Source organism: Poeciliopsis prolifica, unplaced genomic scaffold (assembly GCF_027474105.1).
Source record: "Poeciliopsis prolifica strain line A6 unplaced genomic scaffold, Auburn_PproV2 SCAFFOLD020, whole genome shotgun sequence".
In the NCBI taxonomy this organism is placed as follows: Eukaryota; Metazoa; Chordata; class Actinopteri; order Cyprinodontiformes; family Poeciliidae; genus Poeciliopsis; species Poeciliopsis prolifica.
This window is the reverse complement of record NW_026562395.1, coordinates 1236905-1254459: the sequence shown is the minus strand read 5'-3', so window position 1 is coordinate 1254459 and position 17555 is coordinate 1236905. Positions and strand designations below refer to the sequence as shown.

Here is a 17555-nt window from a genome sequence, read left to right as displayed (position 1 = left end):
TGCAGCCATAGGTCACATTCTCCTCACACCACCTGCTGCGAGGATAAACGGAAAGACTGGAGAGCGAAAGGGAAGAAGGGAGAGAGAGGTAAACATAGGTTACTGTTTTTTAAAGCCACGGTGGCTAACAGCGTGCTTCTGTATTTCTACAACAGAAAGGCCAAGTGTTTAAGTAGAAGAATAAATTTTTGTTGACAATTTAAGACTTACGAATTTGGATTTTAGTGACATAAATGTGACTTTGATACAATTAAGAACCTCTTGTACTGTTCGAAACACTTATTTCTTCTTTATATTTGCGAATGGAGATAGCGTGGACTAAAAGTGAAAAAATGAAGCTGTCAAAACTTAGCAACAGGCTTTTTTGTTCAATTACAAAGCAGTTTGTCATGAACCTGTGTAATTTAACAAAAAATTATTTTGTATCTTCATTTTTTAGCAAGAAAACTGACCCAAACCTACTGCTAACATCATGCAAGTATCTTCCAGAAAAGAAATCAAAGACAATATTTTAAAGTAATACTCTTTTAATGATCAGATGAGAATAGACAGAGAATACAATTGCTGATGCTATGATGTGTATGATTCTTCTCCACCTCCTTCCAGTTCCTCACATCTCCCTTTTGTCGTTGTCCAGTTTTTTCCCACCTCCTCTCCCTCAGAGTTCTTCTGAACCAAAAGCTGCAAAACAGTGAGAGAAAAACATAGATAATGAATGCAATGAAATCCGTCCAGCGATTTAAATTCTCACAAATATAGTTCTTTAAGTACAAGCCCTTCCACTTCCCCAAAAACCCAGTAGGAATAACTCAAAAGTTCAATGTATAAATTGATTATTACTCATGTTCTTTTTTTCTGTTTTGTTCATTAGCCTTGAACATATATTTAAATAAAGTTTTTCTTCTGCCTGTTATAATTAACCAGTAATTCTACTATGTGCAAGCAGTTAAGTACTATTTTTTTTTTGTGAAGAATTACACTTGATAGTTTAATGTTAATCTTGAATCAGGACGTTTACAGAATATTCTCACCGTGTTATAATGAGCTATAACCTACATATTTAACTTCATTCCAAATCCAGACATGTAATTATGAGGGTGAAAATGTATAAATTATCAGATGGGATGATGAAAAAGACAATTTATTTGTAGCAAATCTTAAATTTTTGTGGTGGTGAATTAATGTGAGGGATGTTTTCTTACATGTGAAGGTTTCAGTAAGCTGATGAATACCTTCCTCTTCCTCATCAGGAGCTACCAAGCTTGCTGCGAAGGACCATATCATCTCCAGCCAGTCATCGCTCTCCTGAGGCGTGATGTCACTGTGAACTCCAGCCGGGCTCGGCTTTAGTGAACGAAGAGCAGCTGAAATGAAATGCAATTGAAGAGAAAGAGGTTGAATAACTTTGAAGGGCTGAAGGTGAACTTTGATCTTTAGCTAGGTGTACAATGAGGGTACTTTTATCTGAAGTGAATTATTTCAGCCTTTGTGTGAATTTTATGTGATTCCCGTTGGCTGGTTTCTCATCAGCAACAAAAAGTGAGTTTTCTTACAGGCAGCTTTTGCAACTTTTTTTGTGAACACAGAATGTTAACTATTTGTTGTATCCGCTCACATCACTAGTTTGCAGCCAACTTTATGTTCAATTTTCATATCACCCCGCTACCAGTACCAACATCCCGTCCTGCATTTGGATATGTTATCACCCTTGGGAAAAGTTTCGAGTTAAGTATGGAAGGATTTGGCATCTGTACCATCAGTTTCAGCTTTGCGGTGGAGAAGGAAGCATTTTTAACAGGGAATTCTTCCCTGTTGTGAGGTATAAATAAAACCTCCTCTCTGACAGTAAAACACTTTTTGCATTTGAGCCGCAGTTAGAAAATTTCACAACTTCCTTCAATCTCTGAGCAACCACCCAATTTGGAGTTGTGTGCACTTCCAACTAAAATGCACCGATTATGCATTTTGGCTGCTGTGTGAGGTTCTCTTTGGTTTCATCCAGTGCAATGGTAGAACAGGATGGAATATAAATTCCTTGAAGCGCTCCGAAGCACTGTGCATGTTGTGAAGTTGAAATCTTCTTGTCATGAGGGCAGTCTACTTCTCCTTACTGCGTTCTTGATGTACTCCAGCAGAGAACATCCATGTTTAATGTCACAGTGAAGGAAGCCTCAAGCAACCTCACAACTTAGTTCATATTAAATTAAAAGAATTTATTTGGCGTTATAAAAATATAATGATTTAAGATCATGATGCTGGTATATTCTGCAGACTCGACAATTTTTAAGCCACAACGTGACTGGGATCATGATGAAAGTTTTTATATTTATTTTTTTTATGTTTCACAGTCAGATGTCTGAGATTGACTTGTACGCTATAATGTTACATAAGTCGAGTGTGGCACTAACAAATGGAGGGAGCGTGTTTCATCTCACCTCGAGCCTTCAAGCCTCTCTTTGCGATGGCAGGAGGAGGAGGGAGTCCTGAGCAGGAGACGCGAGTGAAAGACAATCAAAACAACAGCAGGATGTGGAGAGAAAGCAAGAAACAAGTAGGCGAAAAAAGAGAGAAAATGTAGAGAAACATACAATATGCCCACAACATGTTTTATCTAAATGAGTGATTTTGTTGAGATTTGGAAAACAATAAAACATCACACGTAACTTTTCAAACGTGCTCTTACATGGTGCTGATTGCATGCAGAATAACACCATTGCAGGAAAAAGCAACAACACACATGCCAAAAATAATGTTAAGCATTTTACCTGGTCTTCTGTCTCTGACATTGTCTGTATAGATATAAGGCAATCTCTCACTGACATTTTCCATTACAGTACAACAAGCAACCAAAAAATAAAAAATAAAATAAAATAAATTCCACCACAAAACGATTGGGAAACATGATGAATGATGACACAGTCTTGTTTCATTTTAGTCTTCTGACATATGCTTTTTTTGAACAAATATTTTATTGAAAAAAAAACTGTCTGTATAAAGGATAAAGGAAACCTATTAGAGATTGGTGTAATCTGTCTTTTATTCTGAGCATGCAAGATTCCCTGTCTATGTTTTCCACTCCTGTTAGAATCAGAAAACGAGATTAGAAAATGTGTTCAATAATTAGTAGCATTTCACCAATTTCAAACAAAAATTACTATTTATGGGCGAATTGAACATGCACAGCAAGAGATAAGAAAATGTCAAGGGAAAATGCTTCAAAAAATAGGCTACATTGATAGTGTTGGGTAGAGGTTTTAAATATGTCACTACAAGTAACTTTAGAGGGTTTTTCTGTAACCAGTTGACAGCAATTATATGATTTCCAACTTTGGTCAGGAAATTATCATTATTATTTCTAAACAGCAAACACACGATATGCAAGCGCCACCATGTGGACACAAAACAATCTAAGAGGCCAGCTGAACGGAAACATGTTCATTAAGAATGTGAGAGAGCGAGAGAAAGCAAAACTTCAATCGGGAAACAAACCTGAACGCTAAACAGCGTAGAAGCAGCGTACATATCCAAATCTGCGAGACACGTTGACCTAAGAGATACAGTTTTCGCTACAACAAAAGAAAAGGATGAAGGGATTTCTCAGCAGAATATTGATGCATCTTTGTAAACAGACTGTAATGTCTCCCTCAGAGATAAATCAAAAAGAAAATACCTTCTTCATTTCTTTTTTCAAACAAGCTTTGCTGCTATTATTGTTCTTCTGCTTATCATATATATATGTACATATATATATTTACATTGTTCTTATATTTTTCTTAAGAGGTAATCTGAATCAGTCAAAGTTTCTGAAAGTTTGGAAACTAGCCTTCTGTACTATACTTGGTGCATTTTGTAATATTTCCAAATGCAACTGTGAGAATATGAATTATCTGCTTTAATTTAAGAACCTGCATAGCGTGTGGTTGTTAGCACTATTTCTCCAGAGCAGCAGGGTTTCTGGTTTAAATCTTCCCAAGCAGAGAGCTCCAGTCCCTTCTCCTCATCACACCAGAATCTGATTGGCTCAATTTAATGTTTTTCTGTTCTGTGGGTAACCAGTTGAAATGTTACGCCTAAGTTTTCTGGGCTTGCTCCCTGGTAATGATAATAATAAAATAAAATCCAATTAGTGGTGTCTGAAAGGTAAAGCATTATGTTTATTTGTGAAAATAAATCATTGTATTATTTAAGGAAGAAAAATTACAGTTGTCATTAAAAAAAACCACGGCTAGGTCCTGAAATGCTTTAATCCATAAGTTAAACGCACCAATATCTCTCACTTGTAAAAATAATTGTTTTTAAGGTGCTGACAGCTTTAAAAGCTGTAATCATGCAGCATTTCTGCAGTGCAGTTCTTTTCCATTTTTCTCTCAGGGACCAGTGAATTGGCAGATTCATCTCTTGTGTCTGCGTGTTGTGATGAGTGTCGCCTCCAACGTGCTAAATGCATTGTTTTAATTATCTCTGTGGATCTCTTTAATTTTCCCTCTGGCAGATGGAAGTTGCGTTCTGCCTGTTCCTCTCTCAGTGTGGGGGAGTTGCAAAGGCTAATGAAGCCTCATAAACAACTGATTAATGCTCTAACATTTCTTTGATTGGCACTCAACCCACAGGCAGAAAATCCTAAAATGGATGGACTTTCCTTTTGATAATTACCTTTTCTATGATATCATTTGGTCTCCGTTGCTTCCTCAAAGCGTGGGCACTTTCCTCTACTATCTTTTGAAATGTATTTCATCTCACTTTGATGTCAATTTCCTCTGTGTCTTTTTCTCTTTTATTCTTCCTGCTCTGCAAAACCTTTCAGATTTTTGTAGTTTGCCAAGAATCTTGAGATCAAACAGGTATAAACAAAAGGAAAGAAAAACACTACATTTTGTTTACAGTTAAAAACTGTTAAAAACTGTAAACAAACCAGAAGACAATGAGCATAAATGAAAGCAATTGGTTAAGAAAGTAATAAGATATTAATTACATGATATAATTCATTTCCAGGTGACAGATATTGAACTGACAATAGCTTGAAACAATTATATTTTGCTAAGAGCCAGTGAAAAAGATAATTTTTTCTCTATTTCCAGTGATCCTGCTCAGTGCATTAAGGCTTCATTTCTCCTTTTCTCCATTTCATTGACCTCAGCCAATGTCTCCTCTAAATTACTTTCTTTTTTATGTAGTTTGTCAGTTTGTGTTTTTTTTGCCTATCTCTGTTGCTTTTACACTCATACATTTTATTCACCTCTTTAGTATTTATTTATCTTTTTTGTTTCTTCTTTTTTTTTTTTTTTTTTTTGCATTAATCGGGACCAGCTATTGACACCTTCAGCCACGCCTGAAGGTTTCAGATAAGGATTATGGTTCGGTATAAACAGATTTATGCTCACGCCTCATTTTGTATGAGGCTCCAACAGTTTTTCTGCAAGATTTTCAACGATATATCTTAGCTTTTGACTAAAGACATCTTTTTGTGTTGTCACGCTGATGTTTTTCTTCTTTCCTTTTTTTTCTTTTTGCAGTGCGTCCGACTTTTAAACTTTTGCATCCATGCATGCATGCGGCACTCTGCAGGCAGTTGGTGCAGTCAAACAGTGGTTTAGTTGCTGGTTTACCAGGTGATAAACACACGGGGTCGTCACAGTATGACGTGTAGTCTTGGTGTGATGGGATGGCATGAGGATGAGGAAGGAGTGATTGGGTGGAGGGTCAAAGAAAAAGGAAAGTGAAGACAAGAGTTAAAGATGGGTTTGTTGAATGTGCGGGACAGGAGCATCCTTCCACTGAAGGATTGTCCAGGTACATGAACAGGTGGCGGGATGAAGAAATCTATGCAGCAGAAGATTTGCCGCATCGTTTCTCTCATGTTGGTGTGTGAACATCAAGGGGATTCTAATCAGGATGCTCTTTAAATACTATATGTAGCAAATTTTGGAGGGGAAGAAAAAAACATAGATTGTTGCTTCCATAGCAACATAGATCAGCTAGATAACTTTGCAAGGCTTATTAATATTTTATAAATACTTGGAGATAGATGGCAAGGATCATCGTAGAGAAAAAAACACAGTCAGAGCACTTCACATCATTAATGTGTTTATTTTTTGAAAAAACGAAAGTGCCGTGATCCCTGATAAAACATGTGGTGGTAAAGTGCAATAAAGGAGTGTGACTGTGTATTTCTCAAAACGCTAATGTTATCTTGTTTCTAATTAAAACAGCCTCATCGTGTATCATCTTCTGATGTTTAGTACCCCTGAGGCGTTATAAATACAGCCAGAAGGATCCACTGACTGTGTAAAAATAGCCACACTGTGGGTTTTCACATAAATTTATTTGGACTGAATAAGAAATTTCTCAAACTTGATCTCATCATGAATTGCAAACCAGTTAGATAAAGCAAAAAAAAATAAATAAAAATTACTTGTTTATGTATGTATAAGTGCCTATGAGCATGATCTTGTAATCTGGCGCTTAAAGTGTCTTTTTGACTATTTTGAAGTGCTTTATAAACTTATTAACCTCTTCAAATTCTTCACATTATGACAGCTCACAATCACAGACACGGATGTATCGATTTTATGTGATAGCCAAAAATAGTTGCACACAATTATGAAATGGAAGGAAAATTTAGAGAACTGTGATGAATCATTTCTAGATTGGATTCATGCTGCACCCACAGCCAAAATATTTTGAGGTTATCTCTCTTTGGGCTTTGCATATCTAGAGACAGAGGAGTTTTGTCCATTTTTAATTTGTTGAACAGTTCAAACCAATTCAGTTTCATTAGAGAGCGCCTGTAAAAATCCATTTTCAAGTCTTGCTGCAGAAATCTAAAACATGTTCCCTGAAACTCCGACCTGCCATCTTCCTCCACTGTAGAAAAGAAAAAAAAAACTCCCTCCCCTATCACAACTATGGTCTGCTTTGTCCTGGTGTTGGGGAAATTGTATATAAGGCCTCACTGAAGGAAGCAGTCGACATGAATGTTGTGAGAAAGATTGCGGCTGCAGTCGGTGTCAGCAGATAAGGGCTCGGCAAGAAGTTCCCGTGTCCTTGACACAAAGATTGTGTGAAACTGTATAACTTGTTTTTGTTTTATTGTACATGGACATGTGTTCCAGAAGAATCATGTTGCAGATATGACCCATTTTCCTGCTACATGCATGTAACTGGGGAACCCCCCGAAACAAATAAAAAGAGAGGATTCCGCAAGATGTGTTTCAGAGCGGTAGGAGATTGTAATTCTGTCCGTTCTCCTCGCGAGTAAAAAGAATCTAACCCTCTTGTTTGTATAAATGTTCAAAGTGCTTCGACCTGACACTGGGTCAGTCACATAAAAATCCATCAAAATGTGTAATAATGGAAAAGGGCAATTTATTTATTAGATTTCTACTCATCAGTGGAGCCTCATCATGGGGCCAACGGGCCGACAATCTCATGAGAAAAGAGGACATAAAAAGAGGAGATCCTAATTGTTACATTCGCTTCAATCTTTCACCAATGTAGCTGCAAGCTCGACGAAATTCATTTACCCATTATCTCGTAGCAATGAAGTAATTAAAGCGTGATCACAGAAAACCAAATGTGATCACTCAGTACAATTAAGTTGTAAAATGAAGACAAGATATGTGAGGGGGGGAGAAAAAGCTCCTTGTTTCTGCACCAGAAAATTGTGTCGACTGTGTTATTAAACAAATCGCGTTACTTTAAGCTCTTTGCCCTAATCATAAAGTGAGGTTATGGTTTTAAAACACATCTTAGCAGCAGGTGGTACCCTTTGAATCATTTCTACAAGTGTGTGAGTCAGCTTTTTAAAGAGCGGGAATGAGGATGTAGCTCAGTGTACGAAGAGCTCCTGCGCTGCTGTATTAATTGCAAAAAAGAGGAAACTAATTAAAGTGAACTTGGAGCTAAAGGTATGAATAGAAACAGGAAAAAGAGTCATTTTCAAAGTATCTTCTTGAAATGAGGGGGAAACACCTTTCATTCTGCTGCTTTAACCCCTTAACTTGCGGTAACCCATCCATGGGACAAATCTAGTTTGTCTGAATGCTCTGCCTTTATCGCTGCCAGGTGAGAAGTTTACCATCTACAGTTGAATCAGATGTTTCAGTTGATGAGTTTTAATAAAATAGGGGGGTGAAAATGACGACCGTCAAAACAGCACGTCCACTTTTGAAGCCGTCTTCAAAAAAGTCTGACGGGTTTATCGGGTGAAGAATGAATGTATGACTGCAATGCAAAAAATACATCAAGGATGAGAAGATGGAAGTTGTCATTAGGTGCAAAGACAAAAAAAAAAAAAAGAAAATGAAAAATCTTAAAACCACATTATAATCCCAATTAAGATGGCATTATAACAATTATTAAAAAGAAAAGAATTGAACATAAAGTATATTGTATGAGATTAGTGGGTGTGTGAAAGTACATAATTGTTACCTGTTAGGGTCTTGTAATCAAGCAGATCAAACAGCACGATGGCCACGCCTGACCATGTGAGGACCAGGGCCACAACCAGCAGCCAGGCCATGGGCGAACTGAAGGTTAAAATGATGTCATCCAAAAACGTCCTCTGATTGGACCGGGACGGCGGGCCAGCTTCTCCACCGCTGGTCTGACCGCTCATTGTTGAATGGAGCTGGAGACAGACTGAGAAAAAAACACAGTCATTTTACACAGTCATAATGTTTATTACAAGTTTATATAAAGCTGAAACCAGATATTAAGGTGATGATGTCAGCAGCGCTGGAGTTAAATTAGGAATCAAAAGTTCTTTAAGGTCAAACACACTGCTTTACTGTGCTACAGCAACAAGGTTGTGGATTGCTTGTTCTTATTCTCTAAGGAATAAGAACAAGGAATAAGGAATTCTCTAAGGAATAAGAACAAGGAATCCACTTTCTCCATTTGTACTTAAGAATTGTTTAATTGTTGCAAACCCACAATATAAACTTGTTTTACCGCTTGAAAAGTATCTTTTCCTGTGTGAAAAAACAAAAAAAAATATCCAGCAGGTTATTTTTTTTTGTCGTTTCAAAATGCCAAGCTACAGTACAAAATGCTTCTGATTTTTAAAGAATAATAATAGAAACGTACACTTTATTGTAAATTACTTTAACAGCTGGTATACAGATGGAAATGAGTATTTTGTTCTTATTCCTTAGAGAATAAGAACAAGCAATCAGCACTTTTGTTGTTGCTTTGTTTTATTTTTGATTTTCTCCTGTTTTTTTTTGTTGTTGTTTTTTTTGTATTTCCCCTAATCCATGCAATGTGCTATATAGATAAAATTACCTTATGTTACCCCTTGATCTGATAAAGATTGCATAGCGCTGCTCAAGCTATTTCAGTATAGTCGACATTAAAATGAAAACGACACAAGGCGCATTGCTTAAGACAAATCATTTTTTTAAAACATCTTTCGGCGTTGTTGAATCATAAGCAAACTGTATCATGTAGCGCTGGGATCGTCCCACAATAAATTTATGTCAGCGAAGCCAAGTCTGTGCAAACTGAAATATAAACTGCATGATTAACAAGCCAAAATGCAGGAGGTGTTTATTCACGCAGATGACGGTGACTCATTTGAATATGTTCGGTTTATCCACGCAAGTGTGCACGATATGAGGAGGCGCGATGAATCAGAGTGAGAGAAAATAATGAGAGGGGAGACAGATTACATCAACAGCGTGAGATGAATTACTTCTCCAAAGAAACTTTTCATCATCCTGTGGCAGAGGGGATGAGCTCTGATAACACGGTCATGTGCAAGTGTTGAGCTGTTTCACTTAATTTATTTTTCTGTTTCCTTGTTTGACTCTCGTGGTGTACATCCATCGTTACAAAGAGATAATTACTTTTTGTCACTCTGAATGTCCAGCTGAAGGGTTCATTATACCTGTCTCATTTAGCGAATCAGGAGACGATTCTGTGAAAGTGGAGAAAATGTTCCAGCCCATAGAAATACAATTAGGGAACATTCAAGCCAACTTATGCCTGCAATCTGTGTCTGACTGGGTAAATTAGCTACATTATGGCATATTTCACAGCTTCCACCTTCGATTGCAAAGAAAAGATTAGTTTAACTGGACTTACTGCAAGTTTGTGCACAAGAAAGAAGACCACTGTTAGAGAAAGATGACAAAAACACTGTTCTGGTGACAGCGAGCAAAAAAGCCTTTATGTTTTACGTAATTATTTAGAGATAATAGCCAGTGATGCATTTCCTGAATTTTCCCTCTGTGGGACAATAAAGGCTTTCTCTACTTTATTCTTTTTGAAGATAATAAGCACAACATGTTAGCCGCGCGTTCTGGTTTTAACGTCACGGTTCAGTTCATTTTTGGAACTTTTTAAAGGCTTCACACAAGAAAAATAAATAAAAATATATATACTATATGTTACCTTTGGTCAGAAAAAAAAATCAATTTCTGAAATTTATTTGAATGTCCTAAAACTTAAAAATGCAACATAAAAAAAATGAAGAGCTGAGTGGGGAATTAGCGTTCTTAGAAAAAGGAGCATTAGCAGGCAGAGCCAACGAAGACACACACAGATGGACAGAAGGACAGATTAAATAATATAACCATCTAAAAATTGTCAATGTTGAGAAGAAAACATGTTTAAAAAATTTTGGAGGTGTTTTGAAAACCTGAATGCAGCTGGCTTTGTCCACTGGTGTCTAGGAATCGTCTTATTGGAGGTCATCCTTTGCTCCTTTGTTTGCAGACCTGCTGTCACACCTGGAACCACGTCCTCCCTCTCGATGGGCTGCATAAAAGCTTCAGTGATTTAGGGGGACATCCCTTTGCCCTGGGCATTTCTGTGATGTGGTTGCCTCTATTTCAGAAATGTTGTTTTTCATTCAAATAGGACCTGATTTAGTTTTCAAGCCAGAAGGAGTGCATTCCTTTGTTGTTTTGACCTTGGAAATGTTTAACAAGATTGAATTTTGGGTTTGTTTTATTGTCTTTTGTGAAAACTGTGCTGGAGAAGCAACTGTTAACAGATTGCGACATGCTTTCTGAAGCATTTTGCTCCAGTCTGACATTATTCCTCAGGAATAAAATTCTGCTGCATAGGAATCACCGCAGATCAGACAAAGAGGATACAGCAACTGAAAATGATTCAACCTTATGCATCTATGTCAGAATGACTCTAAAGTTCAGCAAAACATGATCCATACCAACATGAATGTAAAGGCTGAAGCAAACCTTGATGGTGTTGAAGTTTTTATTTGATTGATTTGCTCACCTGTCTTCGTCTCGTAAACTTTTTATTTCACATTTACTACCTTAATGAGTTATGTCACACTTGGATCATGTTCACTGCTTATACTTGGGTAACTTTTTCTGTGGACCGATTGTAGGTTTGTCTGCTTGGTAATCTTTCCTTGGTGAGGGATGCTGCATAGTTGATACCTTAAAATCAGACTCATCTATTCCATGAATACATTTATCTTTATAGCCTACTTCTATGTCCTTTTTGCCAAAGTATTTCACTCATGGCTCACTGGCTTTCCCACAGTCATACAGAACACAAGTAAATACCACGAAAGATCAAATGTCAACAAAAAAATAATGAAAGGATTATTTTTTTGTTTCAGCTCATTAGCGATTCTTAGCAACACTCTGCCATGTAAACTAATACGCTATGCAATAAAGAAAGCTGTTTGGTTGAGCGTATTATTTTATTCAGATGGAGAAACTCTATGTGAAGTGATTCGGTTTTGTAGCAAAGTCTGACCAGTAGTTTTAAGATATATCTGTTACTAACAATCTGGAGAACTGATGCGCTTTGATTTTGTGGTTGACCTTTCCATTGCTCCATTCGTTTAACGAACTGCAAAATCAATTTCGCATAGCTCTACTCCCACATGCTGATGTACATTTCTGCATGTGTCTGAGTGAAGAGGGCCAAACTCTGGTGTGTAAAAAAAAAAAAAAAACATCACTTGTATGGGTAGCTTGTTGCTGAAAGTCACTGTGCATGTGATCAAAGGATCTCCATCAATCAAAGGAAGCGCTGACCCATTGAGCATTGTTACAATGATTGAAGACTGGAGTGTCATCAACATGTCTTGCAGCAGACTGAACACAATGCTGCATTGTGCAAGTCTCCCCATGTGCAATGTATCATTTTCCCCTTTCAGGCCAAAATCCATGCCAAAGTCTGCAGCTATTTTCTCTTTCAAATGCGTCTGTCCTGTTCGCAAATGACCCGGCCCACCTGTTGTTTCTGCTTCATGCTGGGCTGATCTTCACACACGCTCATGGACTCCAACTGCTGTTGCCTTGCTCTCACCACAGGAGGAAACAGAATTAGAACAATGTGGGTGCAGTCTAGTTTCTGGCATGTGAGGGCAAATGAAAGGCAAGAAAAACTCTTGACAATGAGACTGACTGAGCAATGTGAGAGTGTGTGGAACAAAATCCACAGCTCTCCGTTCCTCTTTTAAAGACGTACTAAGCGTCTTGGAATAATAAATTCATTGTTCTTTGTTGCAGCTTAGTCACCTGAATGCAAAACAAATTATAATTTGAGTGAATTTATTCATTATTCATACATTCAAGAATTATCGTGTTGTTCCTCTTCAAAATCACTAACACCACCTTTGCTGGCATCCCTAACAATCCTTACAAAACAAGTACAAGTGAGGGTATTTTACCTTTTTTCTTTTGTTATAGTGCCTCTGATTTTTCAAAATACCTAATTGTGATGTGAGCTAAATAAATCTATTACATTTAAAGATTAGAATTTTTTAATTTATAGTTTTTAGTTTGAGGTTGTACTACTGCAACAACCAGATACATTTATTTTCAATCAACTTTTTACACAGCTCTCTCATTGTACAAGGTCATCCAGTGAACGAGAAGCATTTTAACCAAATATTGTTTAGTTAATTGAATATTTGCCGTTAGGGATAACGCATATGTTTAGTTTTTACTGAAGTTACACTTTGGGTTATTTTCTTTTTTTAAAATTTTGTTGGACAAGTACTCCTGAAGGACAACAAGGCAATATGCAATTACCAAGTCAAATCATCATCATCTTTGTACAGAACCTGTGTGCAACGATCACTCAAGCCTGCTAACACGGCCTTTTCTCCAAAAGCCAAAGAGTTTACATACTCCTAACACTGAACATTTTAGCGGATGCAGTCAATATTCACAAATAATTAAAGACGCTATGTTGAAGCTACATTTTAAAATAACTTAATGTTGCAGGGAAATAAGTTTAAAAAGAAAAGAAGAGGAGAGAAAAAGTAGTTTGTTAATGATTTAACATCAAAGTAGGATATTTATGAAAAAAACTGTAATTTCCAGTCTGGATTTCACAGTCCCCCATGAATACCAAGACACTTCCAAGAGATCTCAAGTTGTTTGAAAGGAAAGAGGAGGAAATGTGCAACATAGATATCTACTGTTTGAAGTTCTTTAGAAATACCAAATACTTTGAACTCCTCAAGCTGCAGAAATGGAACACGTTGCTTCCTTTTTATGGGGTCATGAGCTAAAAGAGTTGGAAAGCACCGGCTGAGAAGAAGCAAACCAGAATAATGGCTGAATGTTGTCTGGCGTTGAATTATAGAAATGGGTGGAATTTATGAGAGACTGTCATCACCTCAATGAGGAAGAAGACTGACTGAAAAAAATCCACCGATAAAAGGATCTGAAATGTGACTCAGCGCCTGTCTGACTTGAAATTTCACCTCAGAGAAATCGGCACAATTTAATTCATCTTCCTCTCTGCTGTCTCCAGTTTCACTATATATGTGTATCAAAATCAACATAGCAGTAGATAAAATAGAAGAAGGTGGTTATGAGGACGGCAGAGGATTGAACAATCCAAATGGAGCAGACAAAAAAAAAAAAAAAAACAACAAGAAAAAGGAAACAAATAAGGTTGGTAATCAGGTCAAGAGTCATACGCATGTTAGTGTTAACTATGGCCAGGTCTGTTAGCTTTTCTTCAGTACTAAATGAAATATTTGTATGCGTTCAGATTATCCTAATCTACTACTGAAGTATATTTAACGGCATAATAAAACATCAAAACAGAAGAAATCTTTGAGCGGGCAAGTCCTTGTTTGAAGCATCATAGTGGTGTAGATAAATACATTTTATCTGAATGAAAATAAAAGAAACTACATCTATTTCATTATTATTTTAATATAAAATACTTAATTATTGTAATAATTTAATATTGTAAATAATCATATTCTTCAAGCCCTAACAAAAGGTCGAACCTGACTCACAATACTGGGTGAAAACAACAACATGCAGCTTTTCCTTCATGCTTTAAAAAAAAAAAATTGTACAGAAAAACTTAGGATCCCCTCATGTTTCACTCAAATCAATATGATTACAGCAAATATCAGGCAGGGCTCAATCACTTCATAAGTATCTTACCTTTTGAGTTTGATGAATGTTCGCAGACAACTTTTGGTCCTCAGAAATCCTGGAAAAGGCTGCGCTACCAGAGAAACCAGCATGCGACTCCTTCCTAAAATCACTTTCTGTCTCACTTGATTGAAAGAAAGGCAACGTTCAAATCCGGCAGCAATAAGCCCGCAACAGTTGTGCTGAGCTGGATCACAGCAGGGCTAATAATACACTGAAAAGGCCCCCCAGCAGGAGAAAATGAAAGATGCCTTAAAATAATGTTGCTTTGCTCCCCGTTGTGGTGTGTATCTCTTGACTCTTGCGGCTTATATCCGAGAAATTAAGTCAAGGGTTCAGAAATGTAATGGAATCCCGAGGACAGGCAGAAGTTTTGGATGAATAGAAAGGAGCGCAGAGAGGGAGGTCGACCCGCTGAGAGTCACCCCGCCCCTCTGAGGGTCCAAAATAGAGGTAGAGAGTCAATGAGATAGGAGAGCAGCGAGGCTTAAGAAGGAAAACATGAACTTCTTCTTATTAAACAAAGTCATTCACATGTTGAAATCATTTATTTTATTCATGTAAATGCATGTTTAATATTTTTTTGGCAACATTACTCTTTTGACTGATACCTCCAAAATAACAAATGCATTAGTTGTCTCTTCCTGCTTGCTGGATTATTATAATCTAAATGGTGGCAGTACTTTACTCTACACTGCTCTAACTACAACAAAAAACTTTAGGCCATGAAATCTCTCCTATATTTTATCCAGCGAACGTCTCTTAAGAGCTCAGGCCGGTCAAGCAGAGGTCAATTTGAGGACTAAATAAGTGAATAAATATTCTGCCAAGCTCCACGTGAGTTTCTAAGCCTTGTCAGAAGCTGTTTCCGAGGCCCATTTGAAATTATGCCGTGTGTGTCCATGTGTAAGAGCTGTGGGAGGGAGTAACCTGACCCCCAGCCTTGCCCTGGGAGCCCGCACTGCCGAGGCTATAATTAGAGACGCAGACAGCAGCTGGTGTTAACATTGGGCTGGACTGTTTAAGATGTAGGGCGCCTGGAGGCACAGGAACGCTTGCCAGCATCAAACCAACACAACCTGTTTGCTCTGAGGTGAAACCACACACCTTTAAAAGACGGAGAGGGACGTCACCTGAAACGTCTGCTCAGATGATTGGCTGAACTTTGAACTACAGAGAACCAAGAACAGGTTTAAGCTAGAAAACATGAAAAAAGTTACTGTGTATCATGAAAAGAGACATTTTATTATTAGTTTTGTTTGCATTACAGCAATATGGCCAGAAATATCCTAATATTACATTTTTTGATTAGAAAGTTTTGTTTTCTTCAGATGGTATCATCTTCGTTATGATTAATTCTTTCTTAATTATCCAGTCACATATTTTTTTTTCTACATGGATAAATCCATAGATTATTCTCATATAGTTATAAATCAAGGGCAACAAAATGATATAAATGTGAAGTGTTTTCTCCAGAGTGCGCAGGTGAATCAAAACCTGGTTCTTAAATTCCCATCCTGTAATCACAGTTTGTGTCGCATGCAGCTTCAGCCAGATAGATTTATGAGACAATAATTCATTTTTCAATTAGTTAGACGGCATCACTGCTTATAAAACTATAGATAAACTTGATCTGACACTGATTAGGAAATACTGTGTTTTATTAATCGCTAAAGTGTCAAATCCGTTGTGTTTCTCTTCTCATTTGTCTGAAGTAAATGACTGTCAGAATCTTTTTTTTTTTCAGGGTTTGGAGTTTTGTTCATTTGTTATCTCTGTCTGACTTAGTTATTTTTATTTTGTTAACATCAACCTCATGTCTCTTGTACTTTAGAACAGTCCACTCTTAGTTATTTTGTGTGTTTGCCATTATTTCATGTCTTGTTGGTGTTATTACTCCTTACTCACCCGTGCCATCTCTGTCTCTCTCTCTCTTTCTGTCTCTTATTTAATTTTTCAGTAACCTTTCAAAATCTATTTTCTGCCTCTGTCTGTTTTCAGAAACATATCAACAATGCTGATTGTTAAACATGCAATAAAATGACAAAATACACTTTCTAATTTCTAATGACATTTGAACATGTTATGGAAATTGCACAGGGATTCACCTTAAACCTTCTTAAACTTACTCTAATCAAGTGTACTTTCTAAACAGCTATAGTCACATAAAGGGAGCAGGTACAGTAAAGTACAGGCAGGTAATTTAATACTGCTGCCTTCTCTCCGTATGAATCAAGACTTTGAAGAGATCTGACATGAAACTCCTAGGTGTTTATTTCCATATACATATATATTTTCAGTCAATCCAGACAATCACGTTCAAATATGACGGATGATCCAGTTTCTAAGGAGGGAGAGTTTTATTGCTTCTCAGTGCCTGGCACAAGTCAGAAGACTGATGTTTTATCAAACCACACTTCAGATTTCTCTGCACCTCGGCTTGTAAGCAAGGACAATTTCACACCTCAGGCAGCTACAAGATGCAGCTGGATATGATGTGACCAAGAAATTGCTATAGCGCCTCCAGGTGAACTTTCAATGCTCGTGTTTGGAAATTCAGACCTTTTGATATTTGCCAGACAGGCAGATAATCCATCTTGTTCTACATAAATGATGTGAGGATGACACCCCGAGGATGATAAGACTTTGGATTTGACTGTGGAGACTGCAGGGCAGATGGCACACCCACTTTTAAAGATATGGATGCAGCCTCCAGATTTCTGGGTTCAACAACAACAACAACAACACTGACGACACAAATTTAACCAAATACAGCAAGTAGGAAGAACATGTGAACAGATCACTATGATGAACTTTTTTTGTTAAAGAATCAGATTGAATATCTATTTTTTGAATTGTCTATTCCTCACAATGAGACATAACACTGCTAGAAGGGGTTGCAAACTTTATTCAGTCTCTGACAGACAACAGACTGTCAGAGACAGAAAAGAACATCAAAATGCTGCAACCTTTGAGTGAACTTTCTACAATTCTTACCATTTTTAACAAACTCGTGCCTCAGGCTTTTTGGGTTGTTGAATGGCTAAATTCAGGGCAAACATGAGCGTGTTTGTGTTTAAAGAAATCAGACATTTTGCTCTGCTTATATAACTTAAGCTTCAGAGCTACCTTTAAAGGTCAAAATAAAGTAGGACTCTACGG

General features: G+C 37.2%; 1 protein-coding gene across 6 annotated transcripts; it reads right to left on the bottom strand.

Moving 5' to 3' along the window:
* Positions 1 to 509: 509 nt before the first annotated feature.
* trdn (triadin) lies at positions 510 to 14826 on the bottom strand. Of its 6 annotated transcripts, XM_055044473.1 has the most exons (8): positions 14403 to 14826; positions 12220 to 12289; positions 8431 to 8640; positions 5607 to 5648; positions 2766 to 2789; positions 2436 to 2483; positions 1203 to 1364; positions 510 to 681 (listed from the first exon to the last, which is right to left on the bottom strand). In XM_055044473.1, exons 3-8 carry the CDS (start codon positions 8615 to 8617, stop codon positions 659 to 661), a joined length of 486 nt encoding a protein of 161 aa, XP_054900448.1. In that variant the 5' UTR covers positions 8618 to 8640; positions 12220 to 12289; positions 14403 to 14826; the 3' UTR covers positions 510 to 658. The 6 variants fall into 6 exon arrangements, with proteins under 6 accessions (XP_054900448.1, XP_054900447.1, XP_054900450.1 ...); XM_055044472.1 differs by lacking the exon at positions 12220 to 12289; XM_055044475.1 differs by lacking the exon at positions 12220 to 12289 and having other exon boundaries at positions 1233 to 1364.
* Positions 14827 to 17555: the final 2729 nt, after the last annotated feature.